The sequence below is a fragment of the Mustela nigripes genome, chromosome 6, assembly GCF_022355385.1.
Source record: "Mustela nigripes isolate SB6536 chromosome 6, MUSNIG.SB6536, whole genome shotgun sequence".
Classification (NCBI taxonomy): Eukaryota; Metazoa; Chordata; class Mammalia; order Carnivora; family Mustelidae; genus Mustela; species Mustela nigripes.
The window spans coordinates 9,478,980-9,502,504 of record NC_081562.1 but is presented as its reverse complement, the minus strand read 5'-3'; the positions used below and the strand labels follow the sequence as shown (position 1 = coordinate 9,502,504).

Genomic DNA, 23,525 nt, shown 5'->3' with positions numbered 1-23,525 from the left:
TCTCAAAATAAAATAAATAAATCTTTAAAATGCATGTAAAAGGGGCACCTAGGTGGCTCAGTGGGTTAAAGCCTCTGCCTTCGGCTCAGGTCATGGTCTTAGAGTCCCAGGATCGAGCCCAGCATCAGGCTCCCTGCTCAGCGGGGAGCCTGCTTCCCTCTCTCTCTCTCTGCCTGCCACTCTGCCTATTTGTGCTCTCTCTCTGTCAAATAAATAAATAAAATATTTTAAAAGAATAAATAAAATGCATGTAAAAAAGAAATTTTCATGTGCAGGGGTTCTTTACTGGCTTGGTCAGTGGAATGTGCTACTCGGTCTTAGGATTCTGAATTCAAGCCCTACATTGGGTGTAGAGATTACTTAAAAATAAAATCTTTTGCACAGAAAGGGAAACCCTCCTACACTGCTGGTGGGAATACGAGCTGGTGCAGCCACTCTGGAAAACAGCATGGAGGTTCCTCAAAAAGTTGAAAATAGAGCTACCCTACGACCCAGTAATTGCACTACTGGGTATTTACCTTAAAGATACAAAAGTAGTGATCCGAAGGGACACATGCACCCCAATGTTTATATCAACAATGTCCACAATAGCCAAACTATGGAAAGAACCCAGATGTCCATCAACAGATGAATGGATAAAGGAGACTATATATATATATATATATATATATATATATATATATATATATATATAAAATGGAATACTATGCAGCCATCAAAAGATGAAATCTTGCCATTTGCAATGACGTGGATGGAACTAGAGGGTATTAATGCTGAGTGAAATAAGACAATCAGAGAAAGACAAGTATCTTATGATCACTCTGATATGAGGAATTTGAGAGGCAGGACGGGGGGTGGTGGGGGGGGTAGAAAAGGAAAAAATGGAACAAGATGGGACTGGGGAGGAAGACAAACCATAAGAGGCTCTTAACCTCAGGAAACAAACTGAGGGTTGCTGTGGGGTGGGGGGGTGGAGGGTTAGGGTGGCTGGGTGATGGTCACTGGGAAGGGTATGTGCTATGGTGAGTGCTGTGAAACGTGTAAGCCTGATGATTCACAGACCTGTACCCTGGGGCAAATAATGCATTATATGTTAATTTTAAAAAATAAATATATAAAATCTTTAAAAAAAATGTTTAAATTGTCATGTGCAAGAACAGGCAGATGCCCAAACAACGTCCCTTCCCTAAAGCCCCTTAAATACCTGAGGAAGTTTTCTTGCAGTTCCCTTAGGTACACATCAAAATACTTCCATTCATTCCAGTGGAGCCATTTCAGTTGTTCCAAGTTGTCCCTCCGCTTCTTCATGTTGCTCAGGGTCAGGTCAATGACCTCAGCATATGTCAGGACAGACTCAGTGGCACTGGCCGTCAAGGAAAAGTTCACACTGTCGGTTGGTATTGACTCTTGAGTGTTACCAGCAAGACGGCCTACTGCATGGAGAGGAAGGGGGTGGCGAGATGGCAGAGGGGGGAAATGACCTGTTTCTGGACCACATCACCAAAATCTGAGCAGGAAAGGACTCCTGCCCTCTGACTATGGGTGAAGGCAAGGGGCTATCCTCCCCAGTGGCTGGGCCATTCCTGATCTTTTAACACAGCCCTTCTCTCCTCCTGCTGATGGAAGGGCTAGGAAATCCTCTTTTCAGACTGTCATCTAACGTTCTCACTCTGGGGGCGCCTGGGTGGCTCAGTGGGTTAAAGCCTCTGCCTTCAGCTTGGGTCATGATCCTGGGGTCCTGGGATCGAGCCCTGCCTCAGGCTTTCTGCTCAATGGGGAGCCTGCTTCCCACCTCTCTCTCTCTGTCTGCCTCTCTACCTACTTGTGATCCCTGTCTGTCAAATAAATAAATAAAATCTTTAAAAATAAATAAATAAAATTCTCACTCCGTAGGGTGACAAGTGGCGACTCCACGTATCATGGGAATCACTTCGTAGTAACACTGGGTTCTACATCTGAAACTAATATGTTGTGGGTCAACTATACCTCAATAAAAAAATAGGCAAATAAATACTATTCTTACTCTATGATCACAGTGATGAAGAGGAAGGGATTCCAACTTTCAGTCTCAAGACCTCATTCCCAATATCATGTTTATATGTTGGAAAGCCCTCTGGATCTCCCCCACCTCTCTACCCCTTCTGCACTGGTCAGAATCTCAGGCGTTTAGGATTTCCATCCAATATGAGTCATCCTCTCTGTCTCTATTTTCCGATCTATAAAATAAGGATAATAATTCCTCCTTCGATAATGTTAATAATAATTATGATCATTATTGTTTATTTAGAACCAGCCATATGCCATTTAATCCTGATTGTAACACTATTGTTTTGGTACAATTATACTTATTTTTAATAATTTATTATGAATTATATAATATAAATTATATAAATTATATTTTTTATAATTGTCTTATAATTATTTTTTAAGATTTCATTTATTGGGGCACCTGGGTGGCTCAGTGGGTTAAAGCCTCTGCGTTCGGCTTGGGTCATGATCCCAGGGTCCTGGAATCGAGCCCCGCATCGGGCTCTGCTCAGTGGGGAGCCTGCTTCCTCCTCTCTCTCTCTCTGCCTGCCTCTCTGCCTACTTGTGATCTCTGTCGAATAAATAAATAAAATCTAAAAGAAAAAAAAGATTTTATTTATTTATTTATTTGAGACAGAGAGAGCAGGAGGAGGCGCAGAGGGCAAGGGACAGTGTGCTCCACACTGAGCACAGAGCCCGAGGCAGGGCTCGATTCCATGACCCTGAGATCATGACCTAAGCCAAAACCAAGAGTTGAATGCTTTAACTGAACGAGCTACCAGGTGCCCCTAATTATCCTTATTTTACAAAGAACTTGATAAAGCTATTGAGCTCAGAGGTCAAGCAGTGCACCTAAGATCTTAAGGCCAGTACGTTGCTGAGCTGGACTCAAATCTGGGGCTGTGTATCCCCAACCCAGGCTCCTCCTACTGTACTATACTACAGAGCAGTGAGGTCAGCCGCTGACTTGGTGCTTGAGTCTGGGCTGACTTGATCCCATGTCTGACCCACTAGAGGAAAATGCTAGGTCTCAGGACACCAACTGGTCACATCTGTTTTCTTAAGATCTGAGTTGGGTTACTGAATCTTTTAAGTTGGTTGGTTAAGTTGGTAACCAATACCAATTGGTTTGTGCCAGAGATTTGCTGATGGGTCTGGAGGAGGGTGTATGCGTGCGTGTGTGCTTGCGTGTGTGTGTGTGTGTGTGTGTATGAAGAGGATGTTACAAGAAACACACATCTGGACCCCAAATCGCGATCAATACAGATTCTAGGGTCAATGAGCACAGGGGAGTCATTAGTGAATGGCAAAGTATGTTCGAATACCTAGTTAGCAGGAAGAGATTTTGCACCCAGGGAAATCTGACTTGCCTGGGATCCCATGCAGCCAGTTTAAGAAGCCAGCTTGGAACTAAAATGCTCAACATTCTGAGCCTTCGGCTCCTATCAATGACTACCCTTGATGGGTACCAGGCACTGAGCTAAGGGCCGGGTGCCTTTCTAGACCCTGGCTTTTCAGAGGTGGAAGCAGCAGGGCCTGGAGGCACATGTGCCCCTCCTGTGGCAGAAAGGATATGGGATGCTCCTGGTTCTTTCCCTCCTGACTATCAACACGTCTTCACCACCCTGGGGCAGATGGGCGTAGTTGTGGAGGAAGTACACAATCAGAGGGCTCTTCCCGTAAATGTTGAAGAAGTTTGAAGTCAGCTCAGGGCTTTTGCACGCTGGGTGAGACTGATTGGGAAAAAGGGTGGAAAAAAATTATATATTGTCACTGTTACAGCATGGATTAAGAAACATAAAGGTAATTGAAAGACCCGCGGATCCCCTAACCCAAGAATCCAACACTGCCACTGGATGCAAACAGCAAGAGGTTTATTATCACGCAGGTACCGGCGGGTGGTCGGCAGCTCCGGCTAACCGAGCACCCCTGGCTGGGGTGGTGCAGGATTTTTATAGACAGGTACAAACAAGTTTTGGGTGGGGTGCAACTGATTGGTTGACAGTTTGAACTTTTGAAAAAGGCATACTTGGTGTTAGCGGATTGGCTTTGGAAGACCCCCTCGCCCGAAGAGTAAGGCGGGAAGGGGAAACAAAGAGGGGAAGTTTGACCTTATTACTCAGCAGAAAGGCATCCTGCCTACCTGACTATGCAGCCCCCTGTCTACGTGACCTACATGACCATGCAGCCCCCTTGCCTACGTGACCATGCCCTGGCTATTAGGGGAGGGTATCTTGTTCAAACAGGAGTTAAGTGTCATGCCTTAGTAGCCAAGCTGTTACAGAAAAGCAAACAAGCGGTTAGTTATCCTATCTATCTTCCCGGGGAGGGGTCTTTCAGTAATAATGTTCTTTATCCAGTAACTCCAATTTTAGGATGCTATCCTAAAGAAATTACCCAAATTCAAGAAAAAAGATTTAAGTACTAGAATGCTTGCTGCAGAGATACTGACTACAGCAAAAGATTAGAATAACCCAAATGTTCAAGAAGATATTAATATTTCTTTTTTTTAAAGATTTTATTTATTTGACAGAGAGAGATCACAAGTAGGCAGAGAGGCAGGCAGAGAGAGAGGAGGAAGCAGGTTCCCTCCTGAGCAGAGAGCCCGATGTGGGGCTCAATCCCAGGACCCTGAGATCATGACCTGAGCCGAAAGCAGAGGCTTTAACCCACTGAGCCACCCAGGCACCCTGAAGATAATGATATTTCTATCCCAAGGAATAGTTATGTTGCCATTAAAATGTTTATGAAGAGTTGGTCCTAAGAAACAGCTTCAGATCTAATAGTAGATTAAAAAATTGAGATGCAGGGGTCACTGGGTGGCTCAGTTAGGCGTCTGCCTTTGGTTCAGGTCATGATCTCAGGGGCCCGGGATCAAACCCAGAGTTGGATTCTGTGATCTGCGGACAACCTGTCTCTCCTTCTGGTCCTCCCCCTATTCCTGCAGTCTCCCGCTCACTCTCTCAAATAAATAAATAAATAAATAAATAAATAAATAAATAAATAAAATCTTTAAAAACACAAAATAAACTAAAAAATAATTTAAAAATTGAGATGCAAAGTTGGGAATATAGCATTATATGTTTTCTGTGAAACAAATCAGTTCAAAAGGAAGATAGAAGACTGGAAAACATAGTTACCAAAATGTTAATGATTCATTCAGCAAATATTTATTGGGTCACGAACATGCATAAACACTGTTCTAGGTGCTAGAGACTCAGCCGAGAAGAGGACAAATTCCAGCCCTCGTGGAGCTTGCATTAGAGTTGAGACGAAGACAATAAACAATTCCACGAATAAAGGCATAGGATGACATTATGGAAGAAGTAATGTTTGGGGTAGGAATCAAGCTGGGGGCGGTGGGGGGGCACTTGGGTGTCTCAGTGGGTTAAGCCTCTGCCTTCGGCTCAGGTCATGATCTCAGGGTCCTGGGATCAAGTCCCGCATCAGGCTCTCTGCTAGGCAGGGAGCCTGCTTCCTCCCTCTCTCTCTGCCGGTCTCTCTGCCTACTTGTGATCTCTGTCTGTCAAACAAATAAATAAAAATCTTTAAAAAAACAAAAAAAAGAAGAATCAAGCTGGGCAAGGGGTGGAGGGTGGAGGGTTGTGGGAAGGGAGCCTGGGGAGGAGAGGAATCTTTTCCACGGGGTGGTCAGGGAGGGCTACGAGGAGGTAAGGAATGAGGATCTTTTTGTCATGGAAGCCACTGGAAGTTTCCACAGAATTAGATTCATTTTCTACCGCTCCCTTTCACTGGTGTGGAGAGAGAGCCTTGCCGTGGGTGAAGGCAGCTGTGAGGAGTGGTCAAGAGGTCTCTGCAGGGGTGGGGGGTGTTGGGCTGGGACTGAGCGGAGCAGTTGCAGAGAGGGGTGACAAGGGGTGGGACTGGCAATCGGCTGCGAAAGTAGAATTGTCAGGACTCGACGCGAGTGTGAGGAGAAGTCAAGGAGGCGTCTGAAGGTGTAGGTGCCAGTTGCTCCGGTGAGAGGAACTGGGAAGGAACAGGTGAGTGGGGTGGGAAAATCAAAACGTCTGCTTTGGACGCGCTACAGTTGAGAGGAAGTATCTCCGGAGAGAGAGTGGCTGGGGCCAAGAGTGGCTTGTTTTCCTTGCTTATTATTCCTCTGCCTTTTTCCAACAATGTCAGTAATGAGTATGTACTCCTTTTGTTGTTAAAGAAACTGATAAAATTTAACTAAAAGTCTGCCTCGTGAATAAGGGCTGTGGTAACAGCTGAGCGCACTATTCTCTAGTACTTTCCATTTGAATTGCTTCATCAGATTTTTTTTTTTTTTCTATCTATAGATGGTCTCTTAACCTCACCACTTAGACATGTTGGGCCAGATCATTCTTTGTGGCGGGAGCTGTGTTGTGCACAGTAGGATGCTCGATGGCATCCCTGGTCTCTAGATGCCAGTAGGACTCTATCTCCTCCACCACCACCCAGCTGTGATGACCTGAAATGTCTCCAGGTGTGGCCAAGTCTCCTAGGGGGGCAAACTTGCCTCCAGTGGAGAAACACTGTTTAACAGCAGGATCCCACTGGGTTCACAGAAACTTGAGGTTAGTAAGGAACCTACAGACCACTTAGCCCAATGATTCCTAAAACCCTACCACCAAACTGCTGATCTGTGTTCACTGGTCTCCAGTGAAATGAGGGCCACAAGGGAAAAAAAATATTACAATGAATCTGACACAGAGTAAGATTATGTGCTTGAAGGCTTTTCTTTTATTCTGATATTACCTTTTCTCCTTTTTTGTATTAATGACCTTCTTTCTGGGAAACAATGGTGATGGTAGATAGCAGTCATTTTCCTTTAATGAAATTATTTTGTTAGAAATTTTTTTTTCAAAGTCTTGAACATTCCAAAATTCCAGGATCTACTAATTTAGTTCTAAATTTATCCTAGAGTTGTTCTTTTGGCTGCCCAGAATCCAACCTCCTTTCCTGACAGGCCCTGATTCTTGTGCTTAGGAGAGTTTGCCTGCCCCCAACTGCATTTGGGCTTGAAGGGACTGTAAGCCAAAAGTCCTGCTCCCCCAAAAGGGCACTGGAGGGGTCCTCAGAGGCAGCCTGCCTCTCACCTACCCAGCCCGAGCCACGGCACATAGAATAAGCTTGGTCAGTCAAAACTGCTCCTGGGACTTTGACTCTTCAGTGGGGTAAAATACAGATTGACGACACATGGGGGTTCACCCATTCCAGACATGTCACCTTGAAGTGATGGTTCAAGGGTTGAAACTGCCACGATTCTTCTCCCGATACCTGGACTCAATTTCAGACTTTCTAGCTACTCAATGTTCTTCCAATTTTTGCTCAAGTTGGCCAAGGACAAATTTTTTTTCTTTTCTTTTCTTTTTTTTAACGATTTTATTTATTTACTTGACAGACAGAGATCACAAGTAGGCAGAGAGGCAGGCAGAGAGAGACAGGGGGAAGCAGGCTCCCCGCCGAGCAGAGAGCCCCATGCAGGGCTCAATCCCAGGACCCTGAGACCATGACCTGAGCCAAAGGCAGAGGCTTACTTAACCCACTGAGCCACCCAGGCACCCCCAGATTTTGTTATTTACAAAGAATTCCAACTAATATACTTCCTTTCAATAATATTCTCAATAGGTGGGGCGCCTGGGTGGCTCAGTGGGGTAAAGCCTCTGCCTTCGGCTCAGGTCATGATCCCAGGGTCCTGGGATAGAGCCCTGCATGGGGCTCTCTGCTCAGCGGGGAGCCTGCTTCCCCATCTCTCTCTCTGCCTGCCTCTCTGCCTACTTGTGATATCTGTCTGACAAGAAAATAAATAAAAAAATTTTTTAAATTCTCAATAGATATTGTCCATTTTTCTTCCCTAACTTTGAAATGGGGGGACATACTACCTTCAGAAACACCCAGTTCCCTTGTTGCTAAACATCTGACTTCTCCTCACAGGTGGGAGTCAGGGGGATGGGCGTTGGGCACAGGGACCGGGGGATCGGAGTGGAAAGGACTGGCTCCTAGCCACAGCACTGGGCAAAGGCTGGCCAGTGTGCAAGATGAGAAGTTCTGTAACATCAGATCCAAGGGGCAGGGAGAAAGCAGAGTAGGAGCTAGAGTGAAGGGCTGGCATCAGACATCTGGCAAGAGGAAAGAGTTGGTTTGAGAGCCAGAGCTGGGACAAACCCAGCAGATGGTCTGCTGGAGAGCCAGGGGGTAAAGCTGGTTTAAAATGACCACTTGGGCCCTTAGGAGGTTCTTTGTTACCCTAGATAAAAATCTGACTCTCTGTAATCCAACCCATCTTCCTCCAGAACCATGTGTTACGGAATGGTCCTTAAAATATTGGAGGAGAGCACCTGATCTTCTCTATGTCTTGTCTTCTCCAATCCAATAACTCCTGGACAGACTCAAGCCAGATGCTTCCCTCTGCATACATGTTCGGTGAAACGTTCTGAAGTGGAACTGTCCTCTTTCTCATTCTGCACCAACAGAGCTTCCCTTTTGGAAGTTTTTTATTTTGACACTTGAAGATCATTTTTCAGATATCTCTGAGGATGAAAACCTCTATTTCTTTTTAACAAAATAAATTCATGTTCACTGTGAAAAACCCATATAATATTTTTAAAAAGATAAAAAGTAAAAGACAAACGTCTTCCTCATCCCCACTTGCAGTGCTAAGAATAAATACTATGAACACTTTTCTGGGTATCCTTCCAAGCCTTCTTGTTTGCACATACTGATTTTATACCAAAAATATATTTCAAAAATAAAAATGGAATCATACTCTACATAATGTCTTGTTACTTATTTTCCACTCACCAGTAACTAAATATGCTACCAGTAATATTCTCTTGATTTATGAACTTTAGTCATTGTCAACTGACTTCTTTCCTATCAGAAGTTATACATCTGTCTCATTGGATGCATGTATGTTGTCTACCTTGGATTTGGCTCCCTCTGCCCTTCAAAATCCCTCTCTTATAAATTCCCCAACTGACCAGTGTTGACCAGAGGTAGGGACATCTCCACGCCCCTCTTCAGCAGGAAGAAGTTATAGAAGGTAAGACCTTCCGCCGCCCTTGGCAATCTTAAAGATTTAAGATTGTTCAGGGAGGGAAAATGATGAGAATAAAGGCAAGAGAAATGCAGATAAAATTAAATTTCCTTAAAAAAAATTATATTTCCTTATAGCTTGCAGCCCACTGATAAAATACCTGAGACAAGCAGAGTGTGACAGTCCTCAAGAAACTCACAGCCGCCTCAATGTCAAGTTTTGTGAGAGACTAAAAGCAGCCTTCGCTTGACAACCCCAGAGCTCCAGGATCCTGTGAGTTTTCTTTAACAGGCAGAAATCCCTTTAGAGACTTCTGTTATCTCTACTCTCTCCCCCACAAAACTTAAAAAGTATGTAATGAGTCACTCTTCACAATCTCCGTGCAGCTCTTTCTGCCCACGAGTCCTGTCCCCATGCTATAATAAGAGTGCCTGTTTGTACCTTTAAAAAAAAAAAAAACCACCCAAAAGCAAGCAAACAAACAAACAAAAACCCCTTCTCATTGTTTTTAATAGCAGCAGCATCCATATTATGGATATTTCACAATTTACTTTTTTATCTATGGAAATTTAAGTTTTCTTCATTGTTGTTTTTTTTTTCTTTTTCCCCCAGTCCAGGTTAATGTAATGGATGGCAACAGATAAACATTTCTTTTTTGTTCTTTTTTTTTTTTTTTTTTAAAGATTTTATATATTTATTTGACAGAGAGAGATCACAAGCAGGCAGAGAGAGAGATGGAAGCAGGCTCCCAACTAAGCAGAGAGCCCAACGCGGGACTCGATCCCAGGACTGTGGGATCATGACCTGAGCCGAAGGTAGAGGCTTAACCCCCTGACCCACCCTGGCGCCCCTACATATGAACATTTCTACAGGGTAGAATATCTGAAATGGAATTGCTAGGTCATAGGTATACACATTTAAAATTTTAATGGGATGCTCTAAACTCATGATATAACATAAAAAATGCTAGTAACTATTTTAAAAATCCTTTTCTTTTGTTTAAAGATTCCACTTACTTATTTGACAGAGAGAGAGAGAGAACATGCACAAACACAAGCAGGCAGAGTGGCAAGCAGAGGGAGAGGGAAAAGGGGACTCCCTGCTGAGCAGGGAGCCCAATGCTGGGCTCCAACCCAGGACCCCAGGATCATGACCTGAGCCGAAGACAGGCACCCAACCAACTGAGCCACCCACGTGCCCCTTAAAGTCCTTTTCTTTCTTTCTTTTTAAGATTTTATTTATTTATTTGACAGAGATCACAAGTGGCAGAGAGGCAGGCAGAGAGAGAAAGGGGGAAGCAGGCTCCCTGCTGAGCAGAGAGCCCGATGTGGGGCTCGATCCCAGGACCCTGGGATCATGACCTGAGCCAAAGGCAGAGGCTTAACCCACTGAGCCACCCAGGTGCCCCTTAAAGTCCTTTTCAATAAATGGAGGAGCTTGCAAGAAAGTAAGGAAAATCCTTTGAGGTCAAGGGAGGTGAGAGAGTCCTGACGTTGGATGTCTGGGTTGAGAACAACTTCAAAGGGAGGTGGAGATGAGAGTCCTTTCCTTGCTCCTGGTGCTAAGCCAAAGGCTCTACTGTTCACTGGTCTGCAAGTTTTTTGATACCAATGTCTCTCTCCAGTTACCGATGTCCCCTTCCATTCCTCTTGTTACTGGGATGTAAAAAAACCGTGTTAGCTGGTACCAGAATTTACCATGCACGGAGGGTGACGTAGAGAATGTTGCGGTCTGGAGTCTACGGCTAAGAAGGAATTCTTGAGACATCTTTGGTGCAAAAAGGTGGTTTTATTAAAACACCTTTATTAAAAAGGTGCTTTTATTTACGACAGGATGCGTGGGCAGAAAGAGAGGCATTGGGGTCATGAGGAGTGGCGGGTTATATGCTTTCAAGTTTGGAGCGGTGTTAGGGATAGCGTAGGTCTGTGAGGAATTTTGGAAGCAAGGTTTCCAGGACCTTGAGAGGTGAGCTGTTGTCAGGAAAAGGTCATTTATTACTGTCTAGTGAAACCCTAGTCCTGAGACCCTTCAAATGTATATCAGTGGGCCATATGCTTGGAGGATGATTGCCAACATGTTATCTTGGGGTTAGAGATAAAGGAAATTTCCAAAGGAATTTTTATATGTTAGACTCACAGCATCCTGGGGGTTGGGCTAAGATTGCCTTTGCCCTTAGCAAAGTGCCAATATTGAGGCAGCTGAGCTCCCAGGGGAAGGTCACTCCGCCTGTCTCGAGGATTGGTCACTGGGCTGTAGGCAGTAAGGAAATTCAATTTTGTTCTTTTGCCTTTGTTTCCCGCAGCAAGGGGACTGCTCTTGCTCAGGAACACATGTCAATTAGCCACTTGGTGAGAAGCTTAGAGCCAAAGGCAGAGGAGGGCTATGCTGCTCTGAGTCAGAAATGAGCGGGAGTTGGAGATTCCAGAAAGAGAAGAAAGGAGTGTGGAGAAGGCTGGGGATGGGGTCTAGCCAGCTGGGCGACTGCAGGGTCTGTAAGAAGGGTAACTCACACGACTGTTCTCGGCAGCACTGGGATAGGGTCCCCCTTCTTCCCACATCTTTAAACCCAGTAATACCTTCTATCCACACTACACACACGCAGGCCTGTGTGGGCAGTTTTGCAAAACTGAAGGGAAGAGGTGAGCTCCATCTTTGGGCGACATGGTATGAGCAGAAGAGGAACTCAGCGCCAGGAAAAACACAAGGCCCCAGAGTTCACAGACACGTGGGGAGAGGACTGGGCTTCAAACAAATCATATAGCAAATGCTTGAGCCAGTCTTTTACTAAATTCAAAGGAGCAGAGTGACCCCTGGTGACATCTGGTTATGTGAGTAGAGTTTCTGCATTGTGAATAGGTGATAACAAAAATATTGTAGAAAAAGTTAGGAGAATATTTCGTATACTCTTAGAGTGATAAAAACCTTTCTTTGTAAGACACAAAATCGAGAAGCCATAAATGAGAAGACCAATAAATGTGACTGTAAAAAAAATTATAATTTCCTCATAAAAAATATCATAAAGTAAAACGATTAAATAGTAAACGTTTTTGCCAAACATATGACTAAGAATTGAGCTTCTACAAATGAATAATGAACAGAAGACTAAGAAACTCAACCTCAGAAGTTGAAATATTTCTACTTCGGAAAAAAAATTTTAAAAAGACACAGGCATGGGGCGCCTGGGTGGCTCAGTGGGTTAAGCCGCTGCCTTCGGCTCAGGTCATGATCTCAGGGTCCTGGGATCGAGTCCCGCATCGGGCTCTCTGCTCAGCAGGGAGCCTGCTTCCCTCTCTCTCTCTCTCTCTCTGCCTGCCTCTCCATTAACTAAGAATTTCTATCTCAGAAATAAAAAAATAAAAACTTTGAAAAAAAAAAAAAAAAAAGACACAGGCATTTCACAGAAATATAACTTCCAAAGTCATATATATATGTGTATATATATATATACATATAAATAAAGGGTGACTTTATATATATATATATATATAAGTATATATATAAATAAATAGAGGGTGGCTTTATATATATATATATAAAAGTATATATATATACACTTAGTATATATCTATATATATAGATTATATATAGTATATATAAGTATATATCTATAGATATCTAGTTCTAGATCTAGATATCTATATATAGATTTAGATCTATATCTATATATAGTATATATAAGTATATATCTATATAGATATATACTTATTTTATACATATACTTAGTATATGTATATAGTACATGTATATGTATATATACATATATAGATATAGACTTAGTATATATAAAGCCACTATATGTAAATAAATAGAGGGTGGCTTTATATATACTAAGTCTATATCTATATATGTATATATCTATATATGTATATGTATCTATATATGTATATACATATATATACATATATATTTATATATATAAATCTATAAATACATAAATATAAATAAAATAAATACATATAATATAAATATATATAAAGCCACCCTCTATTTATTTATATATATGTATGTATATATAATTTTTTATATATATAAATACATATACTTATATACATACATATATATACTTATATATAAATATATATACTTATATAAATAAGTGTGTGTGTATATATATATATATAAATAAGTAGAAGGGTAGCTCAGTTGGTTAATGTTGCCTTTAGTTCAGGTCACGATCTCAGGGTCCTGGGATTGAGGCCCACGGGATCCCTTCCCCACCTTCCTCGCTCGTGCTTTCTCTCTCTCTCTCTAATTAATAAACAAAATCTTTTTTTAAAAAAGACAACTTCTCTCATAATTAAAGCATTAATACTGAAACAATAAAAAGTACCATTTCCCCCTCATGAGAATAGCAACAAAAAATTTGATAATGCACGACACTGGAAACGGTACATGGAAGATCTCTTACATGCTGCTGGTGGGAATATAAATTGGCACAACTTCACTGGAGAGCAAATTAAGATGTACTTTGATTTACCAATTCCACTTCTAGGAATGTTTCCTACACGTGTATTTGTTCATGTGAGCCAAGAAACACTTAAACACTAAGATGTTCAAGGTAGCAGTATTTATAAGAGCAAAGACTGGAAGCACCCAATGTCTACTGCTAGGAAATGGTTAATGAACTATGGAACACAGGTGTAAACATGAAAACAGCATGTAATGGATCTCCAGGTGCTCTCATATGGAACATTACCCAAGATACACTGAAGTCAGAACAGAGTCTGATTTAGAGCATAGGATCTGGAGTCAGACGGCTCAAGTTAAAATTCTGGCTCAATCAACTTCATCTAAAAATGCGTAAGGGGTGCCTGAGTGGCTCAGTCGTTAGGCGTCTGCCTTCAGCTCAGGTCATGATCTCTGGGGTCCCGGGATCAAGCCCCACATTGGGCTCTCTGCTTAGCGAGGAGCCTGCATCTCCTTCTCCCTCTCCCACTCCCCATGTTTGTGCTCCCTCTCTCATTAGGTCTCTCTTTATCAAATAAAATCTTAAAAAAAAAAAAGGCAATAGATTGGAATAAACATTTCTCCAAGGAAGATATACGACTGCCAATAAACACATGAAAAGATGGTCAATATCACTCACTAGCCAGTAGGGAAGTGGAAGTCAAACCACAGTGAAATACATCTTGATGCCAACTGGGATAATGGTCATGAACGAATGGAAAAGAAGTATTGGCAAGGGTATGGAGAAAACAAACCCCTCACACGTTGATGGTCAGAGTGTAAAATAATGCATTTGCTGGGGTGCCTAGGTGGGTTAAGCCACTGCCTTTGGCTCAGGTCATGATCTCAGGGTTCTGGGATTGAGCCCCGCATCGGGCTCTCAGCTCAGTGGGGAGCCTGCTTCCCCCTTTCCCTCTCTGCTCTGCCTCTCTACCTGCTTATAATCTCTGTCAAATTAATAAATAAAATCTTTTTTAAAAAATGGTGCATTTGCTGTGTGAACAAGTTCGGCATTTCCTCAAAAAGTGAGACACACAATTACCCCATGGCCCAACAATGCGACTTCCAGCTATGTACCCAAGAGAACAGAAAACCTACATGCACCCATAAACTTGTACGTGAATGTTCACTAAGATCTAAAAGATAGAAAAGACCTCAATGTCCATCAACTGGTGAGTGGATAAACAAAATGTGGGGGTGCCTCGGTGGCTCAGTCATTAAGAATCTGCCTTCAGCTCAGATCATGATCCCTGGGTCTTGGGATGGAGCCCCACATCGGGCTCCCTGCTCAGCAGGAGGCCTGTTTCTCTCTCTATCTCCCTCTCCTTCGGTTCCCTCTCTGTCTCTCTCTGTGTCAATAAATAAATAAATAAAATCTTTTTTTAAAAATGTGGATTATTCATATATGGAATGTTATTCAGTCAAAAAAAAGAAATGAAGTACGGATAGATGCCATTAAGGACAAACCTTGAAAACATAATGCTGAGTGAAAGGAATCCGTCACAGAGGACCACATATTGTATGATTCCACTTATATGACATGTCCAGAGTAGGCAGATCTCTACAGATAGAAAAGTAGATTGGTGGTTGCAGAGGCTTAGAGGAGAGGTGACTAGGAAATGACTGCTAATGAGTATACAGTTTTTTTCGGGGGAGCAATAAAAATGTTCTAGAATTAGACAGTGGTGATGATTGTACAACCTTGTGAAGAAATTAAAAAGCGACTAAATTATACATTAAAATGAATTTTTTCATAGGGTTATGGGAGGATTAAATGAGTTAATATATATGATGGGTTTAGAAATGTTTGGTATACACTACGTACTCAGTAAGCATTAGCTATACTGTCTTAGGTTGAAAAACCAAAGTGCAAAATCATGTATTTTCTATTACAGTTTGTGTATTTAAAAAAGTGTTTATATCCCTTGACATCCGTCAGCCATTTCTACAAGGATATATGGGAAAATAGCCTTTGCCTCTGCGTAGGGGGCATAGGGTCTGGCATGGAAGAGCAGGGGGGAGGGGCGGAGGGAGAAGCAGACTCCCAGAGGAGCTGGGAGCCTGATGTGCAGATCAGATCCTGAGCCAAAGACCAATGCTTCACTGACTGAGCCACCCATGTGTCCCTATTTCCCCCATTTTACAGAATAAGGTCAGAAAAGCTAAACAACCTGCTTAAGTAAGAGGCAGAGGTAAACTATGGAGAAATGAAGAAAGTTCAAGAACTTGGAAGGTGCCATTGATGTAAACTACCGTCTGCAGAGGTTTGTGGGGGAGTTAGGGGTGGAAAGGAGAAGAGGAGAGAACACATATTAACCCAGGGCCTTTCAAGTTCTGGGGACTTTGCTAGTGGCAAAGCTCAGAGATGAAAAGCTCAAGCTCAGAGTCAGACAGGCTTGCCTGCAAGTCTTGGCTTTATCACTTATTTGCTTTGTGAATTTGGATAATACTCTGAGCATCACTTACCTCACTAATAAGCTAAAGAAGAGCAGGACTAATTATCCCAGAGAACTGAGACAGGAAAATAAAATATACTGCAAATATAGGTTTAGTTTAATATCTGATATACAGTAACTGATCATTATTTATTATCATTACTACCTTAGGTAAACCTCATAAGAACACCAGGACCTAGAAATTATTGTCCCCATTTTCTTGAGTAGGAAACGGAGGCTCAGTGCTCTTTTTATTAACCAAGGCTCCTGAATTCCAAGCGGGTAACTTAAATCCCTGCAGAAATCCAGATGAAATGCTCACTCAACTAACTAGTACCTACCTCACCCTTAGGAGCTTCCTGACTGTATCACCTTAGTCTACAATCAGAAATACCCCAGTTCTAGGGGCATCTGGGTGGCTCAGTTGGTTGGGCGACTGCCTTTGACTCGGGTCATGAGCCTGGAGTCCTGGGACTGAGTCCCACATTGGGCTCCCTGCTTGGCAGGGAGTCTGCTTCTCCTGCTGACCTCTCTCCTCTCATGCTCTCTCTCTTGCTCTCAAATAAATAAATAAAATCTTAAAAGGAAAAAAAAAAACTAAAAAAAAAAAAAAAAAGAAGAAATACCCCAGCAGTTCTTACTCTGACATCTTCACAGAGCCGGCTTTTCTCACCAGATCTCCTAGCTCCTCTTAAATCATCTCTACTATTAAATTTCCAATCATGTACTCACCTGCTTGGGAAGCATGTTCTCACGTTCTCTTGCTTCTGATATCCTCTTGACTAGTTTTGAAGCTTTCCTCAAGACCAGAGTCTGACCAGGATGCTCTGTCAATACAATGTTAACAGGAAAGGGCTCATTTCATTGGAGCTTTTCAGCTGTGATGGGAAAGCACATATGGCAGACCTCAGCTTCCTATTACTGTGAAAATGCCTGCATGTATTCAGATCATTGGGAGGTGCTAGAAGTAGCAGCTGAGGTAAATTCATGCAGTTTTACTTGCATTTTAGCCAGATATACACCTGTGGCCATATATTTGTCCTTCTACTTATCTTTCCATCCATCTATTAATCCATCCAGTAAATATCTACTGAGCATCTACTATGTGTTAGGCCTGTGCTCAGTGCTGGAAGTAGACTATCTTCAAGGAACTCATGGTTGAGTGAGGGGAAAAAAAAGCATGCAATAAAAAGGGTAAGACCAACTCAAGGCTGTGCACAGAATTCTCTACAAGTGGCCACAGAATAAGGAAGGAGAGGTTTGATGGCCTCAAAAGTGCTATGCAGAGGTACACCTAGCTGGCTTAGTCAGTAGACCGTGCGACTCTTGATCTCAGGGCCATGAATTCAAGCCCCATGTTGGGTGAAGCATTACTAAAAACAAACAAACAAACAGACAGACAAAATAAATAAACAAATAAATAACTAAATGCTAAGCAGAATCATGAAAAGTGTTGAGGATAAAAGAGCCAACTCTTGCACAAAATTATGACTCTTCAGTGGAAAAAAGTGAATAGACTGTCTTAAAGATGGGCCGAGAGAAACAACAGATCATCTAATAAAGGGATAACAATCAGAATGACTGCAGAGTTCTCAATAGTAACAAGGGAAGGCAGAATACAATAGAATGAAATCATCAAAGCACGGAGGTAGACTTCTGTACCCAGCAAACTATCTTCAAAAACAAAGGTGAAGGGGCACTGTTGAAACCATCAGATGAAGACTGTAAATCAGTCATTATAACAAAGTTGTAAGTAGTAAAGGCGAACACTTTGAAACAAATTAAAAAAAAATAGTAAGTCTCAGTTGGGGGAAAAAAAAAAGCTACGACAGGGAACCAAATAGAAATTTTACAACTGAAAAATAAAACAATTGAAAAAAAAAAAAATCCACTGGGTGGGATCAATAGCAGAACTGAGGTGACAGAGGAAAGAGACAATGAACTTGAAGATAGATCAACAGAAATCCAATTTGTCTTCAACAAAGCAGGAAAGAATATCCAATGGAAAAAAGACAGTTTCCAACACATGGTGTTGGGAAAATTGGACAGCCACATGCAGAAGAATGAAAGTTGACCATTTCCTTACAGCATGCACAAAAATAGACTCAAATGGTTGAAAGACCTAAATGTGAGAGAGCAAATCCATCAAAGTCCTAGAAGAGAACATAGGCAGCAACCTCTGTGACCTTGCCCATAGCAACTTCTTGCTAGACACATTTCCAAAGGCAAGGGAAACAAAGGCAAAAATGAACCGGTGGGACTTCATCAAAATCAAAATCTTTGGCACAGCAAAAGAAATAGTAGACAAAACCAAAAGACAACTGACAGAATGGGAGAATATAATTGCAAATGTCCTATCAGATGAAGGGCTAGTATCCAATATATACAAAGAATTTATCAAACTCAACACCCAAAGAACAAGTAATCCAATCAAGAAATGGGCAGAAGACATGAACAGACATTTCTCCAAAGAAGACATCCAAGTGGCCAAGAGACAGATGAAAAAACGCTCCACATCACTCGGCATCAGGGAAATACAAAACAAAGCCACAATGAAATATCACCTCACATCAGTCAGAATGGCTAAAATTAACAAGTCAGGAAACAACAGATGTTGGAGAGGATGCAGAGAAAGGGGAACCCTCTCACACTGTTGATGGGAATGCAGGCTGGTGCAGCCACTCTGGAAAACAGTATGGAGGTTCCTCAAAGTTGGAAATAGAGCTACGCTATGACCCAGCAATTGCACTACTGGGTATTTACCCCAAAGATACAAATGTAGTGCTCCAAAGGGATACCTGCACCCCAATGTTTATAGCAGCAATGTCCACAATAGCCAAACTATGTAAAGAGCCCAGATGTCCATCAACAGATGAATGGATAAAGAAGATGTGAGATATATATATATATAATGAAATACTACTCAGCCATTAAAAAAAAAATAATAAAATCTTGCCTTTGCAACAATGTGGATGGAACTAGAAGGTATTGTGCTAAGGGAAATAAGTCCATCAGAGAAGAACAATTATCATGTGATTTCACTCATATGTGGAATTGACGAAACAAAACAGGATCATAGGGGAAGAGAGGAAAAAATAAAACCAGAAGTCATCAGGGAAGGAGACAAACCATAAGAGACTCTTAATATAGGAAACAAACTGAGCGCTGCTGGAGGGAAGGGGGCGGGGATGTGGTAACTGGGTGGTCGGCATGAAGGACGGCACACGATGTAAGGAGCAGGGGGTATTATGTAAGACTGATGGATCACTGCCCTCTACCTCTGAAACTAGTAATTCCTTGTATGTTAATTATTTGAATTTTAACTTAAACATTTTTTTAAAAGATAAATTACCAATTTGTGTGATTTTCTGATACCACATGTGTGGTTCTACACTTCTCCAATTCTCTGATATAAACTGGGTCTCCATTCAGTTTAGTTCCAAATCTACCAAATCTGAGTTAGCCTCAGATCATACAAGTTAAAAAACTCAGTCTGACAAAACCATCTCCACTTTTGGCACCAGTCTCAAATGGGATGCCCAGTAACCCATAGTTCTATCCAGGCTATTACAAATTTGGGGGTTCCTGTGACCCACTCTCAAGTTTGATAATTCACTAGGATGACTCACAGAATTAGGAAAGTGCTGTATTTACTATCACTGACTTATTATAAAAAATGAAGCTTGGAGGGGTGCCTGGGTAGTGGCTCAGTTGGTTAAACACCTGCCTTTGGCTCAGGTCATAATTCCGGAGTCCTGGGATCAAGCCTCATGTCCAACTCCCTGCTCCACAGGCAGTCTGCTTCTCCCTCGCCCTCTGCCACTCCCCCTGTGTGTGTTCACTCTCTCTCTCTCTCTCTCTCTCTATCTCAAATAATGAATAAAATCTTTTAGAAAACGGGCAGCTCAGAAAGATGGAAGAGATACATAGGGCAAGGTATGGGGGTGGAAGGTCCACGCCGTCCTCAGAGTGTAACCATATTCCCAGCCTGCTGATGAGCCCAGCAACCTGGAAGTTCACCAAACCACACTGATGAAGAGGGTTTGTTTTTTTTTTTAAAGTTTTATTTATTTATTTGACAGAGAGGCAGGCAGAGAGAGTGTGAGCAGAGAGCCCGATGCAGGACTTGATCCCAGGACCCTGAGACTGTTGGGTCCCCAATATTGGGTCCCCCAATAATGGGTCCATGGTCAAAGGAGCGAGACTGATACAAAGCTAAGGTTAAGCAAAGCTTTATTTCGTGCCAAGCATCAAGAATCAAACCAACCGTCAAACTGACCTTTCAAGGCCACCCCTTACAGAGAGGGTGACCCCACCCTGCCTCACAGACTTTTTTTTTTTTTTTTTAAGATTTTGTTTATTTATTTGACAGAGATCACAAATAGGCAGAGAAGCAGGCAGAGAGAGAGAGAGGAGGAAGCAGGTTCCCTGCAGAGCAGAGAGCTGGATGCAGGGCTTGATCCTGGCACCCTGGGATCATGACCTGAGCCGAAGGCAGAGGTTTTAACTCACTGAGCCACCCAGGCGCCCCCTCACGGACTAACTTTTATCGAGCAAAGGCCATGTGGTTGAGCCTGGCCACACACAGGTGGCCAACGAGATTGTAACACACAGAGAAAACTGCACAGTCATGCTAGGTTACACATGGGTGGCCAATTGAATCACAATTCACCCCATAGTAACTATTTGAACTAGCCTATAACCTTGGTTAGAACTGGCGCCCAAAAGGCACCCAAAAGGTGGAGCCCACACTCTGGTAGCTAGGGAGACAGTATGTATGCTCTACTGATTGCATGTCTCCACCTGACCTGAACCACCCTTGTATTTGGGCTTTGTTACCTGGGACTGGTTTCCTGGACTTACTTTTAAGTAAGTTCCCTGATGGGGGTGGGCAGGGTCAGTTTAAGTTTTACTGCATAAACAACAAAATCACTGTTTAACCGGATGGAATTACTCTGGCTAAATAGGCCCTTACATCTTCCTCTTTGACTCATGGGTCTTCATGAACTGAATAGACAATTGGCCTTTGTTTTTGTTTTTAAGTAGATGCCACATTCAGCATGGAGCCAGACGTGGGGCTTGAACTCACGACCCTGAGATTAAGACCTGAGCTGAGATTGAGAGTTGAATGCTTAACTGACTGAGCCACCCAGGCGCCATCCCTATGATTTCCTTAACAGCATTTTCTTTCTGCTAGCTTACATTATTGTAAGAACACAGCCTATCCTACATATAACATACAAAATATGTGTTTATCAACTGTTTATGGGGTTGGTGAGGCTTCTAGTTAACACTAAGCTATTAGCAGTTAAGGTTTTGTCGGGGGGAGTCAAAATTATACATGAATTTTTGGCTGAGTGGTGGGATCAGAATCCCTAACCCCTGTGTTGTTCAAGAGTCAATGCATGTTTATGTTTTGGAAAGTCTCCTACAAATATTTACCTCTGTTTGAAATCTGGCTATATCTCTAAAGGGTAGTTCCCCAGTTGTTGCTGTTGCTGTTTTGTTTTGTTTTTGTTTGTTTGTTTGTTTTAAAATGTTTTATTTATTTATTTGAAAGACATAGATCACAAGTAGGCAGAGAGGCAGGCAGAGAGAGAGAGAGGGAAGCAGGCTCCCTGCTGAGCAGAGGGCCCTATGATCCCAAGACCCTGGGATTATGACCTGAGCTGAAGGCAGAGGCTCAACCCACTGAGCCACCCAGGCGCCCCTGTTGTTGTTTTAAAAACAGCTTGATTGAAATATAATTCACATACTCTGAGCCTTTATTTCTCCATCAAGAAAAAGGATTGTTTAATTTTTTTGGAATAATGATGACATGTACATAATTGTCTAGAATGATATTTAGGAGTTCCTGTTCTTTGTTCCTTCAGGTTCTGTATTTGTCTACTTGGCATCCTGTAGTTCCAGGGCAAAACTAATGGCCAAAGTTCTTCATGTCTCTCCTGTAACCCAGAGCCCATGCTCTGGGCCACCTACTTCTCTAATTCTCATAGACAACGGCAGGTTTTTTTCCCCCATGCCCTAATTCACCCAGACACCAGGTGCCAGATAACGAGGGACGGCCCCTATGCCCCAAAGCCCCGCAGAAACACTCCAACTAGCTAACCCTAACCCGTTGCCCTTACATGCCTTATCTTTTGTAAAGAAATTCTGGTAAAGGCCATGGCCTATGGCTTCCCCTTGCTCCGTTCTGCCTCCTGATGGACCCAGCTGCTTCCCCCATGGCCCTGCGTGGTGCACCAGGCCTCTGTTTCTAGCAGAACTGTGAGTGGCAAACTTTTATTTCAAAGGCATCGACCTCTCTGTGTAGTCACTCAGTCTCCTTCATAAATTAACACCTGGACACAAATCATTTCCTACCTCAATAAATGCTGGTTTCTGAAGGCACCGCGGAGGGGGCAGTAATCCTGTCTTAGGTTTTCTTCTTCCATTGCTAACAACCTCTCTTCCCACAGATATTAGCACTGTGCTAAACTCATCATCAAAGTGGAACTTAATCTGTGCTTGTTGAACTGAAAAATAATTCTTTTTTTTTTTTTAAAGAGCTTATTTATGGGATGCCTGGGTGGCTCAGTTGGTTGAGCTACTGCCTTCGGCTCAGGTCACGGTCCTGGAGTCCCAGGATCGAGTCCCGCATCGGGCTCCCAGCTCCATGGGGAGTCTGCTTCTCCCTCTGACCTTCTCGCCTCTCATGTTCTCTCTCACTGTCTCTCTCTCAAATAAATAAATAAAATCTTTTTTTAAAAAAAAAGAGCTTATTTATTTACCTACTCATGAGAGACAGAGAAAGAGAGGGAGGCAGAGGGAGAGGTAGAGGTAGGCTCCCCGCAGAGCAGGGAGCCCGATGGGGGACTCGATCCCAGGGCTCTGGGATTATGACCTGAGCTGAAGGCAGATGCTCAACCGACTGAGCCACCCAGGCGCCCCCTGAAAAATAATTCTGTCCTCTCCTCAGATACTACTTGGTGCCGAGGCCCCAGGCTCGAACTAAAGGTGTAAACTAGGGTGGCAAACTATGTTTGGACAAACCCAGGCACCTAGGTCTTGGGAGGTCATAACTATGTCAAACACCTACATTTCCTTTTTAGGTTGTTAATTTACCTTTTGTGGCATTCTGGGTTTGGGGTGTATCTGCTGAATTCTTCTTGGCCGAAGAGTCTTTCTCAGTGGTTGAATTTAGACCAGGAGACTCCAGGGGTGGGGAGGAGAAAAAGAAAAAATTTCATAAAACCGGTTCTGAGAGGAATACAGAGCATATGAAATTTCCTAGACACATCTCATTGTTCTTAGAGACAGAACACGTGGAGGGAGACCAGTACTCAGCCCTCCAACCCGGGAGCATGGCCAAGAGGTGGCTGATATGGAAAACGCACATCCTAGAGATGGAGCAGCCCAGGGCGCCGGTCCCAGCCCCTGTCCCTCAAAGTAGCTGCTAATCTTGGATAAGTCCCTGAACCTCTTGGTGGTCTTGGTTTCCCCCTGGGTCCCTAGCAGGATGAAGTCAGCACGTGCGTGCAAAGCTCATGGGAAGTGTTGTATGAGCACTGCTGCCGTTGCTTACACACTCCTACACCCCACCTCCCTAAGGA

General features: G+C 42.9%; 1 protein-coding gene across 1 annotated transcript in view; it reads right to left on the bottom strand.

Moving 5' to 3' along the window:
• Nucleotides 1-23,525, bottom strand: part of FAM227A (family with sequence similarity 227 member A) — a 77,110-nt gene that overhangs the window by 17,033 nt on the left and 36,552 nt on the right. The window contains exons 11-14 of the mRNA XM_059404594.1: nucleotides 23,038-23,125; nucleotides 16,666-16,760; nucleotides 3,604-3,761; nucleotides 1,205-1,357 (exon numbers count right to left, since the gene is read on the bottom strand). Of these exons, the coding sequence (XP_059260577.1) occupies nucleotides 1,205-1,357; nucleotides 3,604-3,761; nucleotides 16,666-16,760; nucleotides 23,038-23,125 (494 nt within the window). The remainder of the gene's footprint in view (nucleotides 1-1,204; nucleotides 1,358-3,603; nucleotides 3,762-16,665; nucleotides 16,761-23,037; nucleotides 23,126-23,525) is intronic.